Below are 21,770 nucleotides of genomic sequence, written 5' to 3' on the forward strand. Positions count from 1 at the left end.
GTGGTATTCACACTTAGACATTATAACAACGGGTCTCAGTGCACGTAAACAACCGCGTCTACAGAAAAAGCGAACTCAGGCGTCTTCATCAAGAAACGACTCTTGTGTATCCTACATGCTCTTGTTCAGTGTTACCTAAATACACACACACGCACACGCACACACACACACACACACACACAAGGGGAACGTGCGTTCTTGGTGTCAGTTCTGCACCAGGAAAGAAAATCCTGGCAGCTTATACATATCCGGCACGCATATGGGTTATTATTTTCCAAGGCCGCAACCCTTCCTCTTCATCCTCTGTGGGCTGTAAAAACAACCTGAGACTGCTTCAAATGTCAGGATGTTTTAAAGAAAAGTCAGAAAGTGGCCCCATCACCTCGAATCTTCCTTAAAACGGTCTTTAAAACAAACGAAAAGGAGGAATACGGAAAGTCCCCCCTCCCGTAAAAGAAGCCCCTGCATGTGTCTCTCTTACAGAGGCATTCAAAAGCCTGAGAAGTGCTCTGGTTTATTGATGGAGCAAGAGCGCCATCAAGCGGCCGCTTACGATAAGGCCACAGGGGGAACTGAACCTGTAATCGAACTTTATGGTTCTATTAAGTCCGCACATAAAGCTAAATAAGCTGCTTTAAAATAAAACTACGTGTTGTAATTGGAGGACGGTTTTGAGGATTGGTTTGGGATTTGTGGGAGAATAAAAAGTGAAATTAAGACGTTACAGGTCTGTCCCACGGAAGTGTCTTACTGCAAATGGAAAAAGAAAGTAATGCAAAGTCTTGTGTTACTGATACATTCAATTAGTTATAAACGGTATATATTTTATACTGAATGTCACAGAGCGAGGTAAGATCTGACCTGTAATTTAATTTACTATTAAAAACAAAGAAACCAGGTGGACATGGCAAAAACTGTGTGTTATTACTGATTTCATGTTAAGAAAGATATGAAATCAAATTAAATCAAAGATTAAATACAGTTAAAGTTCAACTAAATGTGAAATTGTGAACAAATAGACGTAAATGTCTCTTTTTTTTTTGTAACTTGTAGGTAGCCTGAATGCGCGTGTCCAGCACAGTCAATGCAAAATAAAAATAAAAATAAAATAAATAAATATAAGTGTTTTACTTTTATTTTATGTTAGTGTGTATCGTTGGTTAGAAAGTCCATTGTTTATTAACAGGATGCTTGTACCATTTCATACTGCGGCCGAATCTTTATGTGTAATACTTGTAATCATAAAACTATCACAGATTTATATTGGTATTTTAAATTATTGATATGTTTCAAATTAAAGGCAATAAAACTGAAAAGGGACAATGAAAATAATAAATAATTCAAAATATAAATAAAAATACTGTAACATGGGTATGATCACTATTACTACTACTACAAATATTAAAAATAATTTAAGAAAAAATGAAGAAAAAGCAGAAGAATTGTCAATATCAGAGTGTTTTTATCTTAATAGTAACTTAATGTTCTCTCCTTCTTCAGGTTCTTCTTCTATGTGTCTGTGATGTCCAGCTCAGATTTGAACTCGTTTTGTTACAGCAGCGTTTGTGTGTGTGTTGGTGCTCTAGGCCGAGAAAGAAGCCTGGGAGTCGGCCACTGTACCCCCCTGTCTAACAGGGTCTGCTGTCTGGGTGTGTTGTTGGGTGTTTTCTGGGGAGGGGGAGTTTATGGCCCCGTCTGTAAGGATGCATCTCAGAGAAACAAAAGAAGATCGGACAGGAGACAACACACACACACACACACACACACACACACTGCTTCAAAACACTTGGAGCCAAACGGCTATAAAACCATAAAACTCCCAAAGCTGAAAAGAAGAAGAGGAGGAGGAGGAGTGAGGCTCATCCTCTGTTCCACGCTGGTACAACACAAAAGTAGCAGAAAGTAAAATGCACACAACGCCACCACTGTTCATTTGCTCTCTCTAAACACAATTGTCTGTGATCTTCCTCGCATCTAAGTCTAATATCTCGGCTCAATCGGAAGCAGTTCCTCTAATATTTCCTTTCTGTCTGTCTTTTTCTGCCGCTCTTCCTTCTCTTCCTCTCGCCATGTTTGCTTTACAGCCGTTTAGTTCTTAACCTTCAGAAATTTATACGCTATAAACTTTTATTGCCGTCATATTCTTTTATTGCGCCGCACAACGTCGAATCCTCTTCTTCACTCTTTCCTCTCCTCTTCTTTTCTGTCTTCTTCTTTGCTGTTTTAACCACAGTCGGCGGCAGCTTCTTCCAACCCGCAAACATCCTTTCCCGCATCCTTCATCATTCAACCACCGCCTCCTCCTCAGTTTTTTTTTTTTTTTTTTTTTACCCCGTGAGCCAGAGGCCCCCGTTGCGTGCAGCACATCCTGCTCCTTTCTTGGTGTTTGTTTCCATGTTTGAAAATAGGAAGCGTGCAAAACAACTGACGTGAGAAAGCTGAAGAGGAGGAGGAGAGAAAGCTGCTGGAGCTTTATTGGCCCCAAAGGAAGAAATGGTATCAGAAGTTCTGTTTTAGAGCAGAATAAAATAAAACCTATGAAACAAACATTGACCAACGACGTCCACTTGTGGTTTTACAATTACGGTAGATATTAATGGAGGGAGACACTGGACTACTCGCTCACTCACCAAAGCAACAGCTATGAATGGATGGAATCAATTGAAAGAAAGGTTGTGTTGTTGTGTGAGCTTCGCTGTAGAAACTGGTTTCAAAATAATGGCCCAACAGAAATATTACATTGAAACTTGGTTGCAGTAATCTCGATAAAAGCTGCAATTTGTTACATATCTTTTTTAATTTTTACTTTTGTAAAATCAATTTTGGTCCTTGTAGTAGTTCATAGACAACGACAGCATCAATAGCAACAAAACAACACCGCCACCAATAATAACAACAATAATAATAATCATAATGATAATATGAATAATAAAAAAAATTATATTTATTATTACATCTTATTTTTATTGCTAAATGAAGCATGGAGCATGTTGCAAAAAAAATCAATTTATTTAATTTCATTTTCTTAGGGAATTTAGTTAATAAATAATAAAAAAAAATAAAAATAATAATATAAAAAAATAATATTTTTAAAACGCCATTCTGTCTGCGCCAAAAAGATCCGCGGAAAAATCTAGTGAGTGGACTTGAAGTTGTTTCTTCTGTATTAGGTGTTTGTTTGATTGATTGATCGATCTCTGAAGCAGGTAAGAGAGCTCTGTAACATACAGCACTTCTGTTGTTGTTTGGTTCTACACAATTTGTTACATATTACATACAAATATTGCTACTAATTTCAAGTGGGTTGTTTTTTTTTTTTTCCTTCTAGGCAGAGATAGCTTTCACATGTGTTATTATTTGTTGTTTTTATATTAATAACTATCAATTTTTTTACTCAGCTAGAGGCAGTTGTAAGACGTCCACAGATCCTACTGCTATTGTTTCTTCATTTTATATTATTACTATTCTTTCTTCTGTCTAAAGCAGCTGTAGCATGTGCGCATCCTGTGCTTATTTCTGCACTTGATATTGCTCTTATTATCATATCTGGCCAGTCAGAAGCAGCTGTAACATGTGCAGAGCAGGCATCAGCATTTGACTTCCCATCCAACTGTTAATGAGTCCAGAATGGCTGATGTGATCTGATCCATACAGCCGTTTGTATCAGCGGGACCATAACTCTCTTTGAGAAAATTTATGAATATGAATGATATTCTCTGCTGCTTGATGAATTATAGAAGCTGCGCAGTGTAAAACAGCACAGTGTGGGGGACTGGGGAGAGCTGTTCTGGGCCTGCTGCACTCCAATATCCACTCAGAATGTGTCGGGGAAGCTGGTTATTATCTCTAGACTGTCTTTTAATACGAGAGGATAAAGTGAAGACATATTGGATTGGGCGAGTTTGCCTGGGTTGAAATATGAATTTTGCCAGCAGCAGCAGCAGCAGCGCGTGGTTTGTCTTGTGTAGCCCATTAAGTTTCTGAAAATATCACTGAAATGATGAGACGTGCATCTACTTGAGCTGCACAGCTAAATCACTGCACAATCATTTAATCTGGAGTTTTCTGTTGCTACGTTATGTTCCGCTGGGACGCCATAGACTTAGGAGGATGGTGAGGTGGGTACTAGGATGTAGTGGGTTTTGTGTTGGTGTTTACAAATTCAGCCACAACAACTTCAACAACTGCTTTCAGACCAGCGAGTGGTACAGTGAAAGGGTTTTATTAGGATGAGAATGCATAGAAAGAGAATATATCCTGATCCAGGTCTCATGCAGAATCCTGCACACAGACGACACAGTAGTGATTTTACTATGTTGATCAGCAATATATTGCTTATTAAAGTGGGAACGTAGGCAGCACAGTCCTGCGTCATTCCTTTATGTGAAGTATAGCTTTGCATAGATTGTGTCTGACTAATATTACTCACTAATGGCTGATCTTCCTGTGTGTGACACAAAACGTTTGATCAGGTATAAAACCTCCTCTTACAACATGGGGAATTACTACAGTATTTTCTCAGTTTACCCATCATAACCATCCTGTTTCTGCTGATTCGTCCTGCTCTGTTGGATGTGACCATGATGTCTCCATGGTGCTTCTCTGTCTCTAGAACGGCACCAAACAATTTCAGTTGCTGTGTGGGGCTTCTGCTCACAGCATTTTTGAAGATTTACTGTGTCATGCACAGGCGCATACACACGCACACTAACACACGTAGTGGGCTGACACTGCTCAGTGCCTTTCCCTGGGATAGCAGGCGGATACTGGGGGAAGGATTTCAGCAGAACACTATAGGCTTCTGGATTTAATGAAGCTCCGACCCTGCTAGACCTTAGAGAAGTATCACAATCATCCACCCTGAGTCCACAGATGGTTTATGGGATGGCTTTGTTGGGGCTTGAACTTAAATCTGCCTAAATCCTGTGGCCTCATTGGTTGGGTCCAGCACAGCAGGGTGAAGGAGAGACGCTGTGATGAGACTTTGTTTACCATCACATTTCTTCTTCTTTGAACCAAGGCTCATTCCACTGTCAGCACTGGAGTGTTTGGTAACACTGCTACACATGCAGTTAATAAGATAATGATATCAGTTTATTGCAAACCAACCACCCACATTCAGCAGATAAAGGGATTATAAAACAATAAAAATTGAAAATGTATAATCTCTGTTAAAATGTTAATGAAGTCATAATCTGAATTTTGTTTATTGTGTTTATTTAATTTGTCAGCTTCTGTAACTGACATTTGGTCTTAATTATAAATAATCTGGCTTTTAACACTGTTTAGTGTAGCTGTAAGCACAACGATGGACATTTGAAGAGTTAACTTCTCTCAATTAATGAGTGACTGACAACATAACATCACATTGTGATAGAAACTTACATATAAATGATTGGCAGGCTGACACTCATGAAGGATTTCAGTGGGTTTCTCTTTGAAAATACATAAGAAAGTGTGAGTTATTGTTCCCCTCCATCCGCCGCCCTTATTTGGACTGGACTTGTTGAATTGTGGAAGTGAACTGCTGCAACCACTAATTTCCCAGTCAAATTAGAATTTGTTGAAAAGGCTGCAACGAAATGACGTAGTTGTAAAAGTTCCAATCAAACCCCAAATGGTGAGAAAGAATTAAAATTTCTAGCGTTTTCATTTAGGTTCTTACGCAAATTGGAAATGCACTTGATGGAAACCCTCCTATTAGCTATAGCTGATATAATTCCTGAATATCATATAGCTTACAACTTTAATATGTGATGTTAAAATAAAGTGTCATCCAGACAGCAGGTTTATTTTCTAACCTGTCGAATGCTAAAAAGCTCTAATCTTGATTTATTTGAGAGAAAGAAATAAACCAATGACAGTAATAATCCCTATAAGTTGGGTTTTTTAAAAAAATATATGGACACCATTTGGAATTTGGACCCATGATTTTAATTATGCAAATGATGGTTTCAACGCCTGTTTGCAGCCACAACTATGGAATTAGCAGCCGCCATTGTTACTAAAATATTGTAACTTAATTTCCCACATACAGTTTTTGCAAATAACACTACCACACATATTACCTCCGCACTGTATTTTGCCTGGATAGCACAAGGAAGGCAACTTTTACTACTTGTACTTCGAGCATTATTACAGTTGTTTTGTGTGTGATGCGAGAAGAGCCGGAGAGGAAATTAAGTTCCTGGAGCCCTCATCAGACTCCGAGTCTATCAGATTCATTCGGCGCAGAGACAAACACAGGAACCGCAGCGGTTTCACAAGCTCCTAATGGACGGATGACGATGCTTCTAATGAATGCTCTCTCTACGTGTGTGTGTGTGTGTGTGTGTGTGGTGGGGGGTGTTTATGGGTTTATGACAGTCTTTTGGTGTTGCAGCCAAACAGACGCCCCTCTCCTTTAAGCATCCGCATACAACAGAAAGAGACACATATTTTAAACACATGGTGGCTCGTTTCTGTTCGTATGCCTCCCTTTGTCTCTGTTCTCTCCCACACAGAGGCAAAATTAAATCTGGAGAAGAAGAAACTGAAAAAGAAAACTTCAGGCGTTGTCCCTCGTCTTCCTCGACGCATCCACATGAAAACAACTGGAAACTGCATGAAAATAATGCACAAATGTAAACTTAATCCCGAATGTTTCTCAGGTGAACTTGAATATAGTAATTCATGAGAAGCAAAAGGACACATGACGTTACTGTAAAGTTGGTTCTTTAATAGTAATCCAGCATCAGCAGTGCCACCGCACAAAGAAACAAGAGACAACAACACAGAAGAAAGAAGAGAAAATAACGTACAGGAAGGGAGTGAAACATTTCACATGGAAAAGAGGATCAGAGACACTGGAGTGCGCTTGCTCGTCGACAAAGCCTTAACTGTGGCCACATGGCTTGAATTTGTCTCATTAAAAAGTGGAGTGAGAACAAAATGACTTCTGCAACTCCGTCTACACGTTCATCAGCAAGGAAAACTCCACAAAAGCTGGTCCTCTAGTCAGGAGAGTAAATACGGGGACAGGAAGCGGGGCTTGATAGGACAAGATCAGAAAACAACAGACTCAATAAGTCAAATTAAAAGCATAATTTATACAGAGAAATTGCTTCACTATAATCAAACCTTTTCCTCTTCTCTGTCCCGACACGTCACCATTTTACAGACACAAAGAGCTCATCGGACTGACATCAGAACAAATCATTCAGACAGTCGGCACAATAACATGGATAACACAATCTAAAGAACATGGGCAGACAAACAGAAACAAAATCCTCTATATTACAGTGAAGATACCATGTTCCATGAAGACAAAACCATTTCAGCGTATTTAAATCATTCCAGTAAGAAAGACGAGATTACTCACAATATATACAATAAATTAGAAATATTTCCTATCAAGAAACTTCTATTTAGACTTTTTATAAGTTTTATTTTTTTGTTTCAATAAGCATTCCCCTTGGACAGGTTGAACACACAAAAAGCTAAAGACAAAATAACGTCTTCAAATGACAAGAGACTTGAGGCATGCGAAACCCATGTAAACATTTGGACTCCTAAAAAGGATTCGATGTTGCTGCTTATGTCTTCTTTTTTTTTAAGACTTTGCAAAAAAGAGGCTGCTCGTAGACCCGTTCAAATATGCGTGTAAATTCCAGAAATAATAATATACAACTAATCTCGAGGCAATATCCACGTAATTATTCAAAATGTCTGTGTGAGTATGCGTGTGTGTGTGTGCGTAAAACTGCGGTACTATGCGTATACATTTTTAAATGTGTACAAGCCTGTGTGATCTGCAAAGCCCAAAGTCTACACACACACACACACACACACACACACACACACAGTTGTAAAAGCTGTAAAGCAAAGTGTTGTTTATGATCCGTCTATAAAACTGCCATCCGACGCTATTTAACTACGCCAACACTTCAAATAATGCCATAGTAGCAGGCCGGCCTTCCAGGATGGCCTCTCTAACACTCAGATCAATAAAACTCTGCATAAACTCAAGTCTAACAAGATAACACCAAGAGCTATTAGGTGTAGAAACTATTGCTAAAACGTTTCGCGCGGGAATAAATCGTATCATTATTTTATTTTTTTTCTGTTGTGTCTGTTGATATAATCTTGCAATAAAACATCTAGGAACGTTATTTGCACAAAAAATAAAATAAATTCTGACCAGGAGTTTCCAGAACGCGCGAACGCATCAGGTTTTTCAGTTGCATATGGAAACCGCAAAGCGCAGACTATCTGTACATTTAGTGGAATGGGAGAGAAGACCGCCTCACCATATAAACTGTATGTATAAAAAAATAGAGCTGATCATTTGTTAAAATGCAAACAAGGAAGCACGTTGGATAAAGATGGGGAGATGGCGGCTGGGTCTGCAAGGCAGGGCGCCCCAGACTCTGAAATTAATTTTACAGCAAATATCTTTACAGCATTAGCAGCTTTACGGGATCTGTACTGGCCATTCTGACTAAGAAGCGCTTGTGTCGCCTCTAGGACTGTTTCGATGCTGTTTGAGAGTGAGCGGTGCCAAAGCATGCCAGACCAAAGGTGGAGTCTAAGTCGGGTCAGTTTCACTGGGATAAATGGGACTTGAATTCACTGAAAACTGAGTTTAATTCGGTGACTAACTGACTTGGTCTTGTATGCCAAAGAAACCAAACCCCAGGCAACACACAAAGCACCCAGAGACGGAGCCAGGGGCGGGGATCCGCTTTATCGACAGACGTGTAATCGTAACCCGCGGTTGCTGAGTCGGATTAACGCAGCTCTCCACTATGCACCACTCCCCCCATCAGGTGTCTCCTCATTAGTTAGACTGACAACCGGTGAACAAACTGCTTGTATCAACGGAGACCGTCGGGCGCTTGCTAATCACATTCTGTCAGAAAAGAGAAGAAAATAGAAAAGAAATGGTAGGATGAACATCCACCGGTGTGTGTGAGCGCCAGCGTGCTTATTAATGGCCATGTGAAACTCCGGTTTCAGCGCCTTCTGCGTCAGCGACGGAACGATAAATAACTAATACGAGGAAGAGCAGTGCCTGAGAAAAAGAAAGACAAGAAAAAATACACCTCTCTCTACCTAGCTATCATCAGTCCACCCCCCTGGCTGCTGCAGCATCACTGTTTTTTTGTTTTTTTGTTGTTGTTTTTACTGACTTCCCTTTCCTATGGTAGAAATGAATTATATAATATAAAACTAAAATTACGACCAAAAGCTGTGAGTTCATCCAAAAAACAGTCCTAACCAGTTGGGTCTGGAGTCCAAGAGGAACTGATGTTGGTCTCTGAGTTCTGATCCATCATCCTCCATTAACATAAACTCAAATGATTCCAAAGTTCCAGCCTCGGTCCATATGGAACATTAAGACCTCAGTGTTATCGTGGCGGGATCCTCAGTGTCTGTTAGAGATCAATAAAGCTATTGATCAGATGTATAGATAGGGGTTATTGGAGTGACGCTCGTGTGATAGTGCCTGAAGGTTAAAAAAGGAGAAAGTGTGTGTGTGCCATTCTTTGTATTATAAACACAACAAATAGTGGACTTGATGTTGGATGTGCATTTCACTGTGTGTGCGCCTTCACGGCACGAAAAGCTCCACTAGTCCTTGGTTTGGTCCTTGCTCTGTTTCTTCATTTTCATCCTGCGGTTCTGGAACCAAATCTTCACCTGCCGCTCGGTCAGGTTGAGGGCGCGCGCCACCTCATGCCTTCGGTCCCGCGTGAGGTACATGTTGAAAAGGAACTCCTTCTCCAGCTCGAGAGTCTGGTATTTGGTGTAGGGGCATCGCTTCTTCCTGGAGGAGCGAGCGTGCAGCCAGTTGGCCGAAGGGTCATCTGGAGGAAGAGAGAAAGAAACGAGCTTATTAATAAATCCACAAAAATGCACCTGTAGCCTCTCTAACTCTCATTATGTGCTTCGACATTCAAATGACAGAACCGAACTGCAAAACGCTCTTGAACAGATGAAAACAAGACCCGTCGGTGAGTAAACTGTGGAGAACCTTAACCGTAAAGGATTTGAAGGGCAATACATGACTTCGGCGGTTCAAAACCCAGAGGGTGAAACGTATGAAAGTAAAGATGCGATAAATAAATAAATAAACAAATGAAAATGGAGGTAGAAAAACCTTAGATAACACATAACACTTTGTGGTCCCGACATGGCGCAATTATCTGCTCAATCCTCGCAAAAAAAGAATGAAAGAGAAAAACAACTAAATATTAATATCATAACAAATTATTAAATGTTTTTATCACTGTATAGTAAGAGTCAGGGAGATGGACGATTCGTAACTGCGAAAATCAGAAGGTGCTTTAATCGCGGGTGTAATGTAACAAATCCACAGTGTCAGGTTGCAAAATTACGCGTGAATCTGCAGCTCACTTTCAATTTGTGGCCAAAAACGGGGGCAGAAATTTCCTCCCGAGTGATGACAGCAAACACAAAAACACAGCAGGGAAGATGTTTTACAGGCCTAATACTTTATTTATTTATTTATTTATTTGCGTAAGAATGATGATAGTAACACAGATCAGCCCACTGTCACTGGCTCACGTCTGATTGGTCTTAAATTAATAAGAGCCTGGAAATTTATGACCGTGGTGGGATGCGAGGAAAATATTTCGTTGTGTTCATCATTCGCCCTTCATTCTGCGCACAGAGGATCCAGTAGGATTTTAACACAATTCACAACAAATTTGTTTTTTCGTCCCTGCGTATTTCAGGCTATCCTGACATCCTAAACCACCACCAACTGCTACCGCTTCGCCTCTGGACTGAGAGCTGCCTGTTTTTCTCTTCTGCAAAGCATCTCAGCAATGAAGCAACTTTCCTGAGACTCACGGCACCGATTATTTTTAAAGGACCAGTCCACCATTTTAAAAAAGAGGCTATTTGCTCATTTTGAATTCGTTTTTCATGTAATTCTGAAGATTTGTAGTATCGATTTGGTTTAATTGGTGAAACTTTGTTTTTAATTTCAGAAACCTTATGAAAGGCCAGAGCTGATTGCGGTTGATTTCCACTTTTATGTTTTCTAGATGATACCTCAACCCAGTCTTTCAATGTGGGCAGGCCAGGGTTTTCCTCCAGTCAAACCTATGAAAAGCTGTATGGAGCAACCACCAGCACAATGGAACCATTTTCTTTAGAGCTGCTGTTCTTTCACTGGATTTTATCTGTGATAGCACCTCAGTCAGCAGTGCAGTTCCAAGTCAGTGCGCAGCCCAAATGTGACTCCAAGTGGAGATTCCACTCTGAATTTATTGGTTAAAAAAGTTTTACCAAAGCCTTCCTGAGGCAGCGAATGTCAAACTGAATGAAACACAGCACACATGCAGTCTAACCACCAGGGTGAATTTTGGAATGAGCTCCATCTAAATCAGTTTGTGCAACATTAAGGCGAAAAAAAAAAACTGCTCCTTGTTCCCATCTGACTCCAAAAAAGAAAAACACAACAACAAAAGACAGATTTATCTTTGCAGCTAGAAGCACATCAGTTCTGCTGGGTGAAGGGCAAGGGGATTTTACTGTTCCGGGGTAAAATGCAGCCACAGTCCTCCTGGCCTAAAATGGCATAAGGGATGATCTTATCACTCACTCGCATGAGGAAAGCCTCAGCCTCAGCACCTTTGACGCCAGGCAGGGAGCATTAAAATGTGTGTGTCCCTCCCTGAGGAGGCAGCCTGTTTCCTAACTGATGTTGGGTGGAGGCTGAATCTGTCTTCAATTTCACTGGTAATATTTTACTACTGTGACAATCATACTTGACATACTTTTGCCAGCGCAATCCACATCTACACATGACATTCATAATTATTTCTGATTCTCCTCTCCTTCCATTTCCTGAACAAAGATACGTTTTATGTGGCATTGTGTGCAGAGCTGGTTTACATGTGTTTAGGTTTTTCTCTAAATGTAAATGTTTTGCATGCAAATGTGCAGCCTCAATGTCTCAGGGAAGATAATCTCCAACAGAAACAGAAAAGCATCTGCAATGGTGAGGGTTGATGATAAAGTACTAGTGTTAATATTGTCAATAAAAATATGGCTATAGTTATTATTTATGGATATTCAGACTCGTCGATGAAATGTCTTCTTTGTCCCAAAACATACATTTATAAGCAGACTGTCTATTTACTATTTAATTTGTTACTATTTTAACTAAAAACATTAGTTATTTAACTCTACTTTTTACTTTACACACTGCTTCCATAAGTGCTTCCATAATTCCTGCAAGCTTCACTAAGCAAATTTAGGAAATCAAGCTAGCATTAGCATGGAAACAAAGTACCCCACCTGTACCACCCTTCCCTCCATCTATTTCTGTATGCTCCACCTGGTCATGTAAAACCTCCCAGCTAATGGGTTGCAAGGCTGTTAATCAGTCACATTAAAGTCATCTAGCACTTAATGGTCCCTTGGAGACATAATGTGAGAGAGGTAGTACTGAAAATAAGGGTGAGCCTCAATCAAAACTTTTAGAAGGGAATATGGCTGCTGTGTTGCCAGGCTCTCAACATTAGCATAGATTTTAAAGCATATTTTTCTGCTATTAATATGGGAAAAATTTGCAATTTCAGTGGAAAGACGTGTTTTGTGTTAGGATGTGTTTCCTCCTGCAAGTTTCTGGTACTTTTTCTTACACAGGGACTAATGTCCAGGAATGTCCTGGGGTAAAAATCCCTTTGACACTATCCTGATTTGCATTTCCACTGCAAAAGATTAAGCAAATTAGCCCTCTGACATATCAAAACCGCAATGGTTAGTCCCTTTTTACATCATTATGTGCACAACACCATCATCATGAAGCAGTTTTTGTTACTCAGTGTTGCTTTGCAAAACATGGAGGAAGCCTCAATGATTTTGCTTTTGCGTGTGCTTTCATCAGTCATTCACTTCCTAATTCTCTTAGGTTTCTCCCTTGATCCAGCTTCTCCAGGCAAACGAGGAAACCAAAACAAACTCCACCTAAAGTGGATTTCTAAAAGTGCCAGGTGTGTAAACTGTGCAGTATTTGACCAAACAGAAATGTAGCAACCAACCACCAACACTTCAAAAAGTACAAACCCCTGACCAGGGACTTTCTTAGGGATGGAACTGAGAGCTAAATTTATAACTTTTGTTCCCTTACTAGAAACCTCAAATGGTCCCTGGTCTGCAGGATAAACGTCTGCCCTGGCCTATGCAGTGTTCAAAGGTATAGAATTAAAAGTTGCTGGATATGTTGAATGCAGCAACAGCCGTAAACAGTTATTATTGTCAATGTCATTATCATTGTTTTGCTCCGTGCTTCTGTAAAGTAGTTTTTGAAGTCATGTTCTGAAAGCAGCAACATCAAATCTATTCTCAATGTTAATAATCTGTTAAGTACCATTAGAAATAGCAGAATAAGACTAATAGAGATTCAAGTTAACTTTAAAAACATTGTTGTTTTTTTTTAAATATTCAAAATCAAGCTGTCTGTACTGACTCGCAGGTCATAACTACGAGCAATTCATGATAAAAGCTGTACAATTTGTATTTGTTAGCAAGATTTTGACAACACATAGAACAAGTCCAGGCTTCCGTATGCTTTAACAAACATTTTTGGTTTGTTTGGTGGTGTGAACTCTGCAAATTCCACCCAGAGATGGAGTCATAGACGCTCAGGGTTTGGAAATACTGTGTTGCTAAGATGGCTGACAGTGAGGTGCACTGTATCATCCAGCCTCTGTCCCTGCATGGATCTGACAGAAAAGGCCTCCCTATGTCATTCCCACCAGCCGCGTTAGTTAGCGACCGTCATCAGTAAATATGTCCTTAATACCCTCTGGAATCAATTTCCTCTCTACATGGCCAGCATGTAGAGGATCGATTTAATCTCAGAGCAAAATAATGCCTGGTAAAGAGGTGAGGAGAGGATGGAGGGTGGTTGCGAGGGAGGGTGGTGCTTTTGTCACACGGTAAAGTGGGTGCTTTGCATTCTCCGGGTGTGTAATCACCTCCAGGACCATCCATTACCCTCGGAGCTATGCTGCTGTCATCCAGGATGACAAACTGGTGGAGAGGTGGAGGGGGTTTGAAGGAGCAGGGTGGTGCATTGGGGTGTCGGTGGTGATGCTGGAGTTTTTTTTCACAAGGGGTGGGAAGACAGTAAAGATGATGACAGATAAAAAGAATGTGGGTGGGATGCTTGTGTAGCCCTAACTTCTTAGTTCTCTCTCTAGGCTACATTCATGTAGCTGCAAAAGCAATGTGTGGCCTGGATGTCACACAGACAGGCGCACCGATGAAAAGATTGATATTCCCGTAAAGCTGCCTGCTACAGCTATTGCCCCCGAAGCACGATGTGTTCAATTGTTGGCCTATGTGTGGCTTTGACTGTGTGTGTGTGTGTGTGTGTGTGTGTGTGTGTCCATGGTGATAAATGCATGGAAACAGGGACCGAAACGGCTAACATCACATCCCCTGTCTCTCTACCTCTTACCTACACCCTCCCTTTGCAATTTCACCCTAATAGTTCCAGAAATTGACCTCTCATATATCCCAAAGGCACATTATTACATTTCCAGGAGTCGTATTTTATCCCCCCACCCACCCCAACCTTTACACCCCCATCTCACCCAGCTACCAACGGCAACACGCCAATTAATGGGGTTGTTCACCCGGCGTTATAACTTAATAAACTTCGGGGGTAATAACTTTCTTGCTCTGCCCGTCAGCAGCAGCAGCAGCAGCACAAAGACTGAAGTGTAATCTTGTAGTTTATTCTGGACTGCTGCCCAGCACCAGTGATACAAAGAGAGTCAGTAGCTGGATGCTGGTTTTAACTGGATGTGATATTTCTTAAAGGTAGGAGTTCACTGATGTTGCTCACAAAGCAGTACATTTGAATACCTGGGAAGGAAAGCTCAGCCTACGCTACGTTATACAGATACTTAGCAGATTCTCAATACAAACGTGAGTCCATGACAACCCAGTGTAGAAAATCAGGGTACGCAGGTCACTAGAGGCCTTTACAAAGGCCATCATTGCATCCTGTAATGAACATGCCCATGTGTGGCAATACATTTGGCACAAACCTACTCATCTTCAAAATACTTACTATCTGACCAAGATTCTTATTATTAACAAAATGAAGGACTTCCAACAATTCTGCCATGCTGTGGTGTTTATCACACCAACAGCTCATAAAGTACCAGATGCTACATTGTGAAGACACCGAGATGAATGTGGACACAGTACATGACTTTCCGACAATATAGTGGGCCGCATAAAATGGCAGCTCATATTTTCAGCACATGAAAAATTATCATTTGCTGTGGAATTCCCTTGCTCCTGCCCTTGTGCCTAAACCACATGTCTGTTGGCCCTGAGAGCTAAACGGCTGAAACTGAAGAAAACGCATTGAAAACACATGGAAAATAAGAAATCCTCACCAATGTGGCGACATAGGTTCAGCATTTAGTAAAATGGATAAAAAGACTTTTTTTTTTCTAATTTTGCATCTTGTCATAGTATTTACTTGTATTTTTTCCTGTTTGCATTAGTTATTCTACTTAAGTTTCTAAATGATGCCCTTGTGTTGTCAAATCGATTAAGTTATAATTTTTTTTCCTATAAATTTACTTTGGTTTGCTTTGCATGTGCTTCCTTAAGTCTGTTGACATCTCAGGGCCACCATACACATGGATACTATGCCATTTCTGTAAAAAGGAACATTTGTAACATCAGGATATTTTTCAGACGTTGAATAAGGAAAAACAATACCAAAGCTGTATACCATTACCTGCATGTTCCTATAGGGGCATGTGTCTTATGATTCTCTATTTTAAACTTCTTCTTCTTCTAGTTTCAATACATACTTAAACAAGGCACTGTATGCTGTGTTAACTATTGAACTCTAGATTTATACTGGCTGGTAGCTCGGCTTTTTTATTTTTAGTAAGAGCCAGACTACCTGCTTCCTCCTGTCAGCAGTCTCTATGCTGAGCTAAGCTAACGTGTTACTGGGTCAGGAACACCAGTATTTTGCAAACCAAAAAACTAACAATGTCAAAAGAAGGATGAAAATGGTCAAAATATTTCTTTAACACAATCAGAAGAAAAGTGCAACAAATTTTAACATGACGGCGATGGGATGATAATAATATTAATATGCAAAACAGGAATTTTATTACACACTGTTATATGTGTAAGGGAAAAAGGGGGTTGCCTCATTCTCTCCCTGCAACGCCCGTTCACTCCAGCACACCCAATTAAAAATATTTATAAGCATTTCTTTACTAATTCCCTTGAAGGTGACAGATTTCCTCAGGAGACAGTTCCAATGGCCTTTTTATACAAGCAGCTGCTAACCTGTCATTGCACTGGCCCACTTGTATTGAAGTTATGAGTGCTGTACATGTAAATTTTGCACTCATATATAATGTTCAAAATGGCTGCCATGTGAACAATGGAACTAGCCTTCAGTTGCTCCTGTACAGCTCCCACTACCTGCAACACTGACCCACTGCAGTATATCAAAAAACAAACAAAGCCCCAAAAAACTGCTGATGCACAAAAAACAGCTCAGAGACAAACTTTATATTTTATTGAGAAGACTCCGTTTTGCCGATTTGAACAGACTATAGCTTTCACCACCTCCCAGTCTGACTGGGATTCACTGCAATACTGGTTGAAAGTCTAATAATTCAGACTGGAGGCTGCTGGGCTACATCCAGCCCTTAACCAGCCCTCTCCTCTGATGGATAGCGCACTCAGATGCTGTAATAAGTGCCTGCGTGCGTGCATGTGTGTCTGTGTTTCTCACACAGGGAGACAAGCCGAAAGTACCAGTGTGCCGGTGCAGCAGTAAAGTGTGTGTTCGTAATTTGTATTTCTTCTTCTGAAATGGCCAATATGGGGGTGAAGGCCTTCTCTCTTTATTTCTATCTCTTTCTCTCTGAGTCTCACTCTGTCTTTCTCTCACACACACAATTCAGTTATACGTATCAAACGGCCACGCGCTCAGACGCATGGCTCAGACTCCTCTGGCAGAAATGTATGATTTATCTGGCGGGATTAGAGGAGGAGAAAAGAGCCCGTTCACAACCAGCCTCGGCAAAAAGAAAGAAGTATTTATACATGAAAAATATATATATTTTTTTTTTAATCAAATAAATATCTTTCCAGTTAGCGTTTTTTCAGTACCACCCAAAATAAGTCAAAGGCTTTGGAAAAGAGCTTCAGTCCTGGCAGGACACGATGTTAAATGTTGTTGTTAATATGATTAAATAAAAAAATAAAATAAAATAAGAACAAGCCCATGTTGTGTTGGCCAAACCCTCGACGGCTTTATATCAAGATGATTGCTTCGATATGACAAGTACAATATTATAATAAAAATTATTATCATTGCACGGTAAGCAGATAAGAAACAGCGAATCACATTCGACTATAACGTCAGTGCCTTTAGATTTGATGTAAAATACAATAAAAAGATCATAAAGTAATTCTTTTAAAAAAGTAAACATTCAATATGCTGTGTTTCAGATCGCCTGCACAATGGATGTAGGTTTGCATTCAACTTTAATTCCGTGTTGTTCAAATAAAGAATGCGTAAGCTTACAGTTTTTCATGTTTCATGCATTTAACTTTACCAAAAGAAATATTTTAGGTAATATCTTTATTTGTTTATACGTGCCATATATGGACGGAATACAAAGGTGAATATAATTTTGTCTTCCTACTCATCTCAAGATCGAATCACCAGCTGCAGCCGCTCTGGGATTTGGATGGTCCTTTATAGACTTAGCCCGTACATGCATATATCTCATTCTGACTGTCCCCTCAGATGTGAGCTGCGCTGAGTTCCCTTACAGCAGTGTTAGTCCACGCTGCAGGCTGAGTTATGACGCCCCTGCTCTATTGAGAACTAATCTAGCCTGCGAGCCGCCGGGTCAGTGATGGACGGCCTGGCTGCTTTTATGATTTTTATGATTTTTTATGAGAAGGAGGCAGACAAACAGATGGAAATTGCAGCTGATAGACAGAGAAAGGTGCACAATAAGATCCTTAGCATCGTGTTTACAAGTCGGTGCTGCAGCGAAGTGACGTTTCAATTGGATCTCAGACCCTAGTCGAAGTATGTGCATCTACAAAAAGAGATGATGGAAGGTTGTTGACTGGAGAATTAATAACAATGCAAAGCATGGAAAATTAAGGCTCTGTATCTGAGTGGCCTCACAGTCAGACGTGATCGATTATGCTACGCAGCCTCACTTTATCACACAATTGTCTACCTTAACATATTAAAATATAAATGCCTGTCCAGCATTTGCAGAAAGGATGTCTCCACACTGAAGACAGATATCGATTGGTGATCAGTGCGTTTAAGCTTCAGCAGGTTAAAAAACAGTAGGTATGTGAGTCTAGACACAAGTTTGTAGCAGTGCAACTTGGCTCCAGAGATGTTTAAAGTGTTTCATAGTCTAAACTGGGTGATCAGTCGGGCTTGTTGCAGACTGACTGAGCTTTGAAAAACAAATGTAGCGCGGACACACAGTGTGTGCGCAAAAACAGAAAGATGAAGACAGCTCTGAAGTCTGCTTTCGGTTAAAGAGACTAAATGTAATGCACAAGCCACAATACAGTGAATAATCTGACTATGTTGTGTTTCTTTTCAGCTTTGTATAGCAGGATTGTTCTCTGATTCCTAATGACATAGAACCATCCACACTGAAAGTTTTCACCAACATGCAAACTATTTTCTTTTACTAGTGTTGTACCAATTGTCCCCATATGCTCATTTTAAACACTTTATGTTTTAACAGGGCTGGTGGCAGGTGGTGCAAACTAAAAATCCTTATTGCCGTTACTTTTAAAACTGTCTAGGGTTTATTATTATTTTTTCAAACCCTATGGGAGCGAAAAACCTCCTGCACACGTCTTTACATCTCATGGTAATTATGTTAAGTGTGTTTTTTTGTCCACCACATTTTTTGTAAGTGGTGCTTCTACAGAAGCCGGATGATCCGGCAAAATATCACAGCAAACTTAGAGAGGAGGAGGTGGGGGCCCTTTGGCTCTCCGGGTCTTTGTTCTTGTTTTATGGCGGCATTAAAAGCATTTACAATCCCCCTCTCTCTCCGCTCTCTCTCCCACTCCTGCGCGCTATTTCCTGCTTTAATAACTTACTTTGATCCAGGCCGTCCTTGTCCTCACTCCCTTCACAAATGTCCTTATTCTCGTCGAACCCTGCTCCCGGGATGGCGGACTGATGGTGGTTCAGCTCGCGCGCAGCCGTGGACGTCGACTCCAGGATGTACGTGGTGGTCTCGTGGTGGTGCTGTCCGCCGATTTTAGGGCCGATCTCCCCTCCGAGATGGCCGAGCTGAGGCTCCAGCTTAACTTGCCCTGTCTGGCCCTGCCCCGGGACAGACTCGGAGCCGCGCGGCGCGCAGTCCAGCCATGAGCGTAGGTACCGTGTGTCCGCAGCGGGCACGTGCTGGGCTGGGATGTAAGGGTGGTATACAGCAGGGAGGCCGCTGGCACCGTGGTGCGGACTGAACGGGCTCCAGGACGATGAGAAGACCGGAGGCTTGGGCTGGAAGCTGCAGGATGGGTAAGACTCGGGATGGGGATGCTCTGCGTGCGCCGCGCCGCCAGGCTGCCTTCCCCCTGCGACTGCAGCCGAGCTCGAGGCGGAATATTGGACGCTGGGAAAGCGAGCCGGGGTTGAGAGTTCATCGCTCTCGTGACTTATTATGGAGTCCACGTAATAGTTGCTCAAAGTCCCAGAAATGGACATTCTCGGACATTATCTGCGAAACGCCGCGAGTTCACTAAATGGAGAACAAGAAGAGAAACATTACAAGATTTCCTGTCTTCCGCTCTCTCTATTTCTCTTCTGTCCTTTGCCACCTCTCCCCCTCCCTTCCCGTCTCTCTCTCTCTCTCACTCGCTCTCTCGCCCTCGCTCTCTCTCGCCGTGTCTCTCTCCCTCTCTCTCCTCGAGCCCCTTCCTTCCAAACAACTCGCTCACTATAGCGAAACAAAGTGCTATTGCCTACTGCCTCGCACTGTGCACGGGGTTTGTCGGGGTCGGGTCTGTGAGCGAGGCGGAAACTGATTGGCCGGACTTTTTCTTTGAGCCTGATAAAGCGTCAGAGGCGCGTAAATCAATCCTGCTCTCTCTCTCACCCCCTTCCCTCTGCCTCTCTCTCTTAATAGATTACCCTTCTTCCAAATAAATAGTCTTGTTTATATGCAATATGCAAAATGAGCACTTCGTCCATATATCTAGTCCGTGTATCTATGGCTGTTGTCAAACTAGAATTATATCAAACCGTTAAATTACGCTGTGTGTCTGGACAGTAAGCATAAAATGCAGAGCAGAGACAATGGCTGACAAATCAGTAGAGCCATTATTTATTTATTTAGAATAGATTTTCAGTATTTCAGAGTGGATCGCGGCAGACGCGCATCCACTCTCGTTGAATCGTGCACAACCAATAGCTTCAATCAAATCAACACACAAATCACATCGGGGAGTCGGCATTTAAGCGCCATTAGTATAAGCGCCGATAGTCCCACACTTTAGAAGAGACTTCGGTAGAAATATTATCTATCAAGATAGATAGTAAAATTCACACCTGCACGGGTTAAATTATTAACGGGGTTTCTTGGAAATTTTTTCTGGAAGCTGTGGAGCCACCTGACACTCTTTTATTGGCAGATTAACAGTCATTTCTGTTAACGAGCGTCATTAAACCGGGCTCTGCGTGGTTATGCCCCTTGTCTTTACAGCGCAAACTACTTCAACTACTTTTTTGGGGTCCGTTTAATACCATAATAAAATCCTACATGAGGGCGGCTGCTTTGGTTTTATAGGGCTGATATATAGCCTGTAGTAGTGCGGACCGTAAACGCGATCGAGGCTGTTGAAGCCGTTCTCCTGGTCGGGTGAGGAGAGCTCCTCAGTCCGCTGCCAGGCTGCCGAGAGTTAACACATCCAAGACCGGACCTCGGTGGAGGTACTGGGGATCGAACCTGCATGCGGCTTTCTTCTGTGAGCGAAGAGGAGGCCACCCGGGCTCTGTGCTCAGCCAACAGCCACTGAATGAAACAACTGTTCTTTGGGGTTTTTAAAGAGGACAGTGAAGAGCAGCCGGAGAATGAAATGGCTCTGAGTCCAGACATTTGACTTCCTGCTGACCTTTATCAAAGTCACCGGGATTGTAAGTGTTTCTATTTCTTCATAATTATCACAGATGTGGAGTCTTGGGCTCTTTGGGGTAGGCACGCTGCTGGTCGGGGCTATAAATCCAAACCTTGCGCCGCATATAGGGCTAATACCGTTATTTACGACGATTAAATATGAACCTGCGCGTAGCTTATGGGGGGATACAGCCCTTATTTACGAGGAGAAGGGAAGGCTGTAGCAGCTTTCACATCTATTGAGGGGTGATGGCGAGAGGAACCGCCAGATAGACTGAGACAAAAAACTCAAACCAAGAGTCCTTGACACATCACCAGAGACTCTGGCGCGCAGATTTGCCATTTGAGCTTGAATTAACCACATTCCTCTGTCCTTCAGTGTGAAGGGACATATCTCCAGCTCATCTGGACAGCTTCCGTTGGATAACAACCCCAGACTGAAAAGTATAAAGTTGAAAAAATAAAAGAAAACATTAATGTGTGAAGGGCGTAATGTGTGACAATACTGTTTCTGTAAGTCACAGCTGGAAGTTTGAGGCAGGATCCGAATGAGCTCCGATCACTAGCAAGTGAAGA

At 41.5% G+C, this 21,770-nt stretch overlaps 1 protein-coding gene across 1 annotated transcript; it reads right to left on the reverse strand.

The window, feature by feature from the left end:
- Positions 1 to 6,697: 6,697 nt before the first annotated feature.
- hoxb9a (homeobox B9a) lies at positions 6,698 to 20,149 on the reverse strand. Its single transcript, XM_067478244.1, has 2 exons — positions 19,174 to 20,149; positions 6,698 to 9,848 (listed from the first exon to the last, which is right to left on the reverse strand). Exons 1-2 carry the CDS (start codon positions 19,784 to 19,786, stop codon positions 9,613 to 9,615), a joined length of 849 nt encoding a protein of 282 aa, XP_067334345.1. The 5' UTR covers positions 19,787 to 20,149; the 3' UTR covers positions 6,698 to 9,612.
- Positions 20,150 to 21,770: the final 1,621 nt, after the last annotated feature.

The sequence above is a fragment of the Channa argus genome, chromosome 15 (genome assembly GCF_033026475.1).
Source record: "Channa argus isolate prfri chromosome 15, Channa argus male v1.0, whole genome shotgun sequence".
NCBI classification, from domain to species: domain Eukaryota; kingdom Metazoa; phylum Chordata; class Actinopteri; order Anabantiformes; family Channidae; genus Channa; species Channa argus.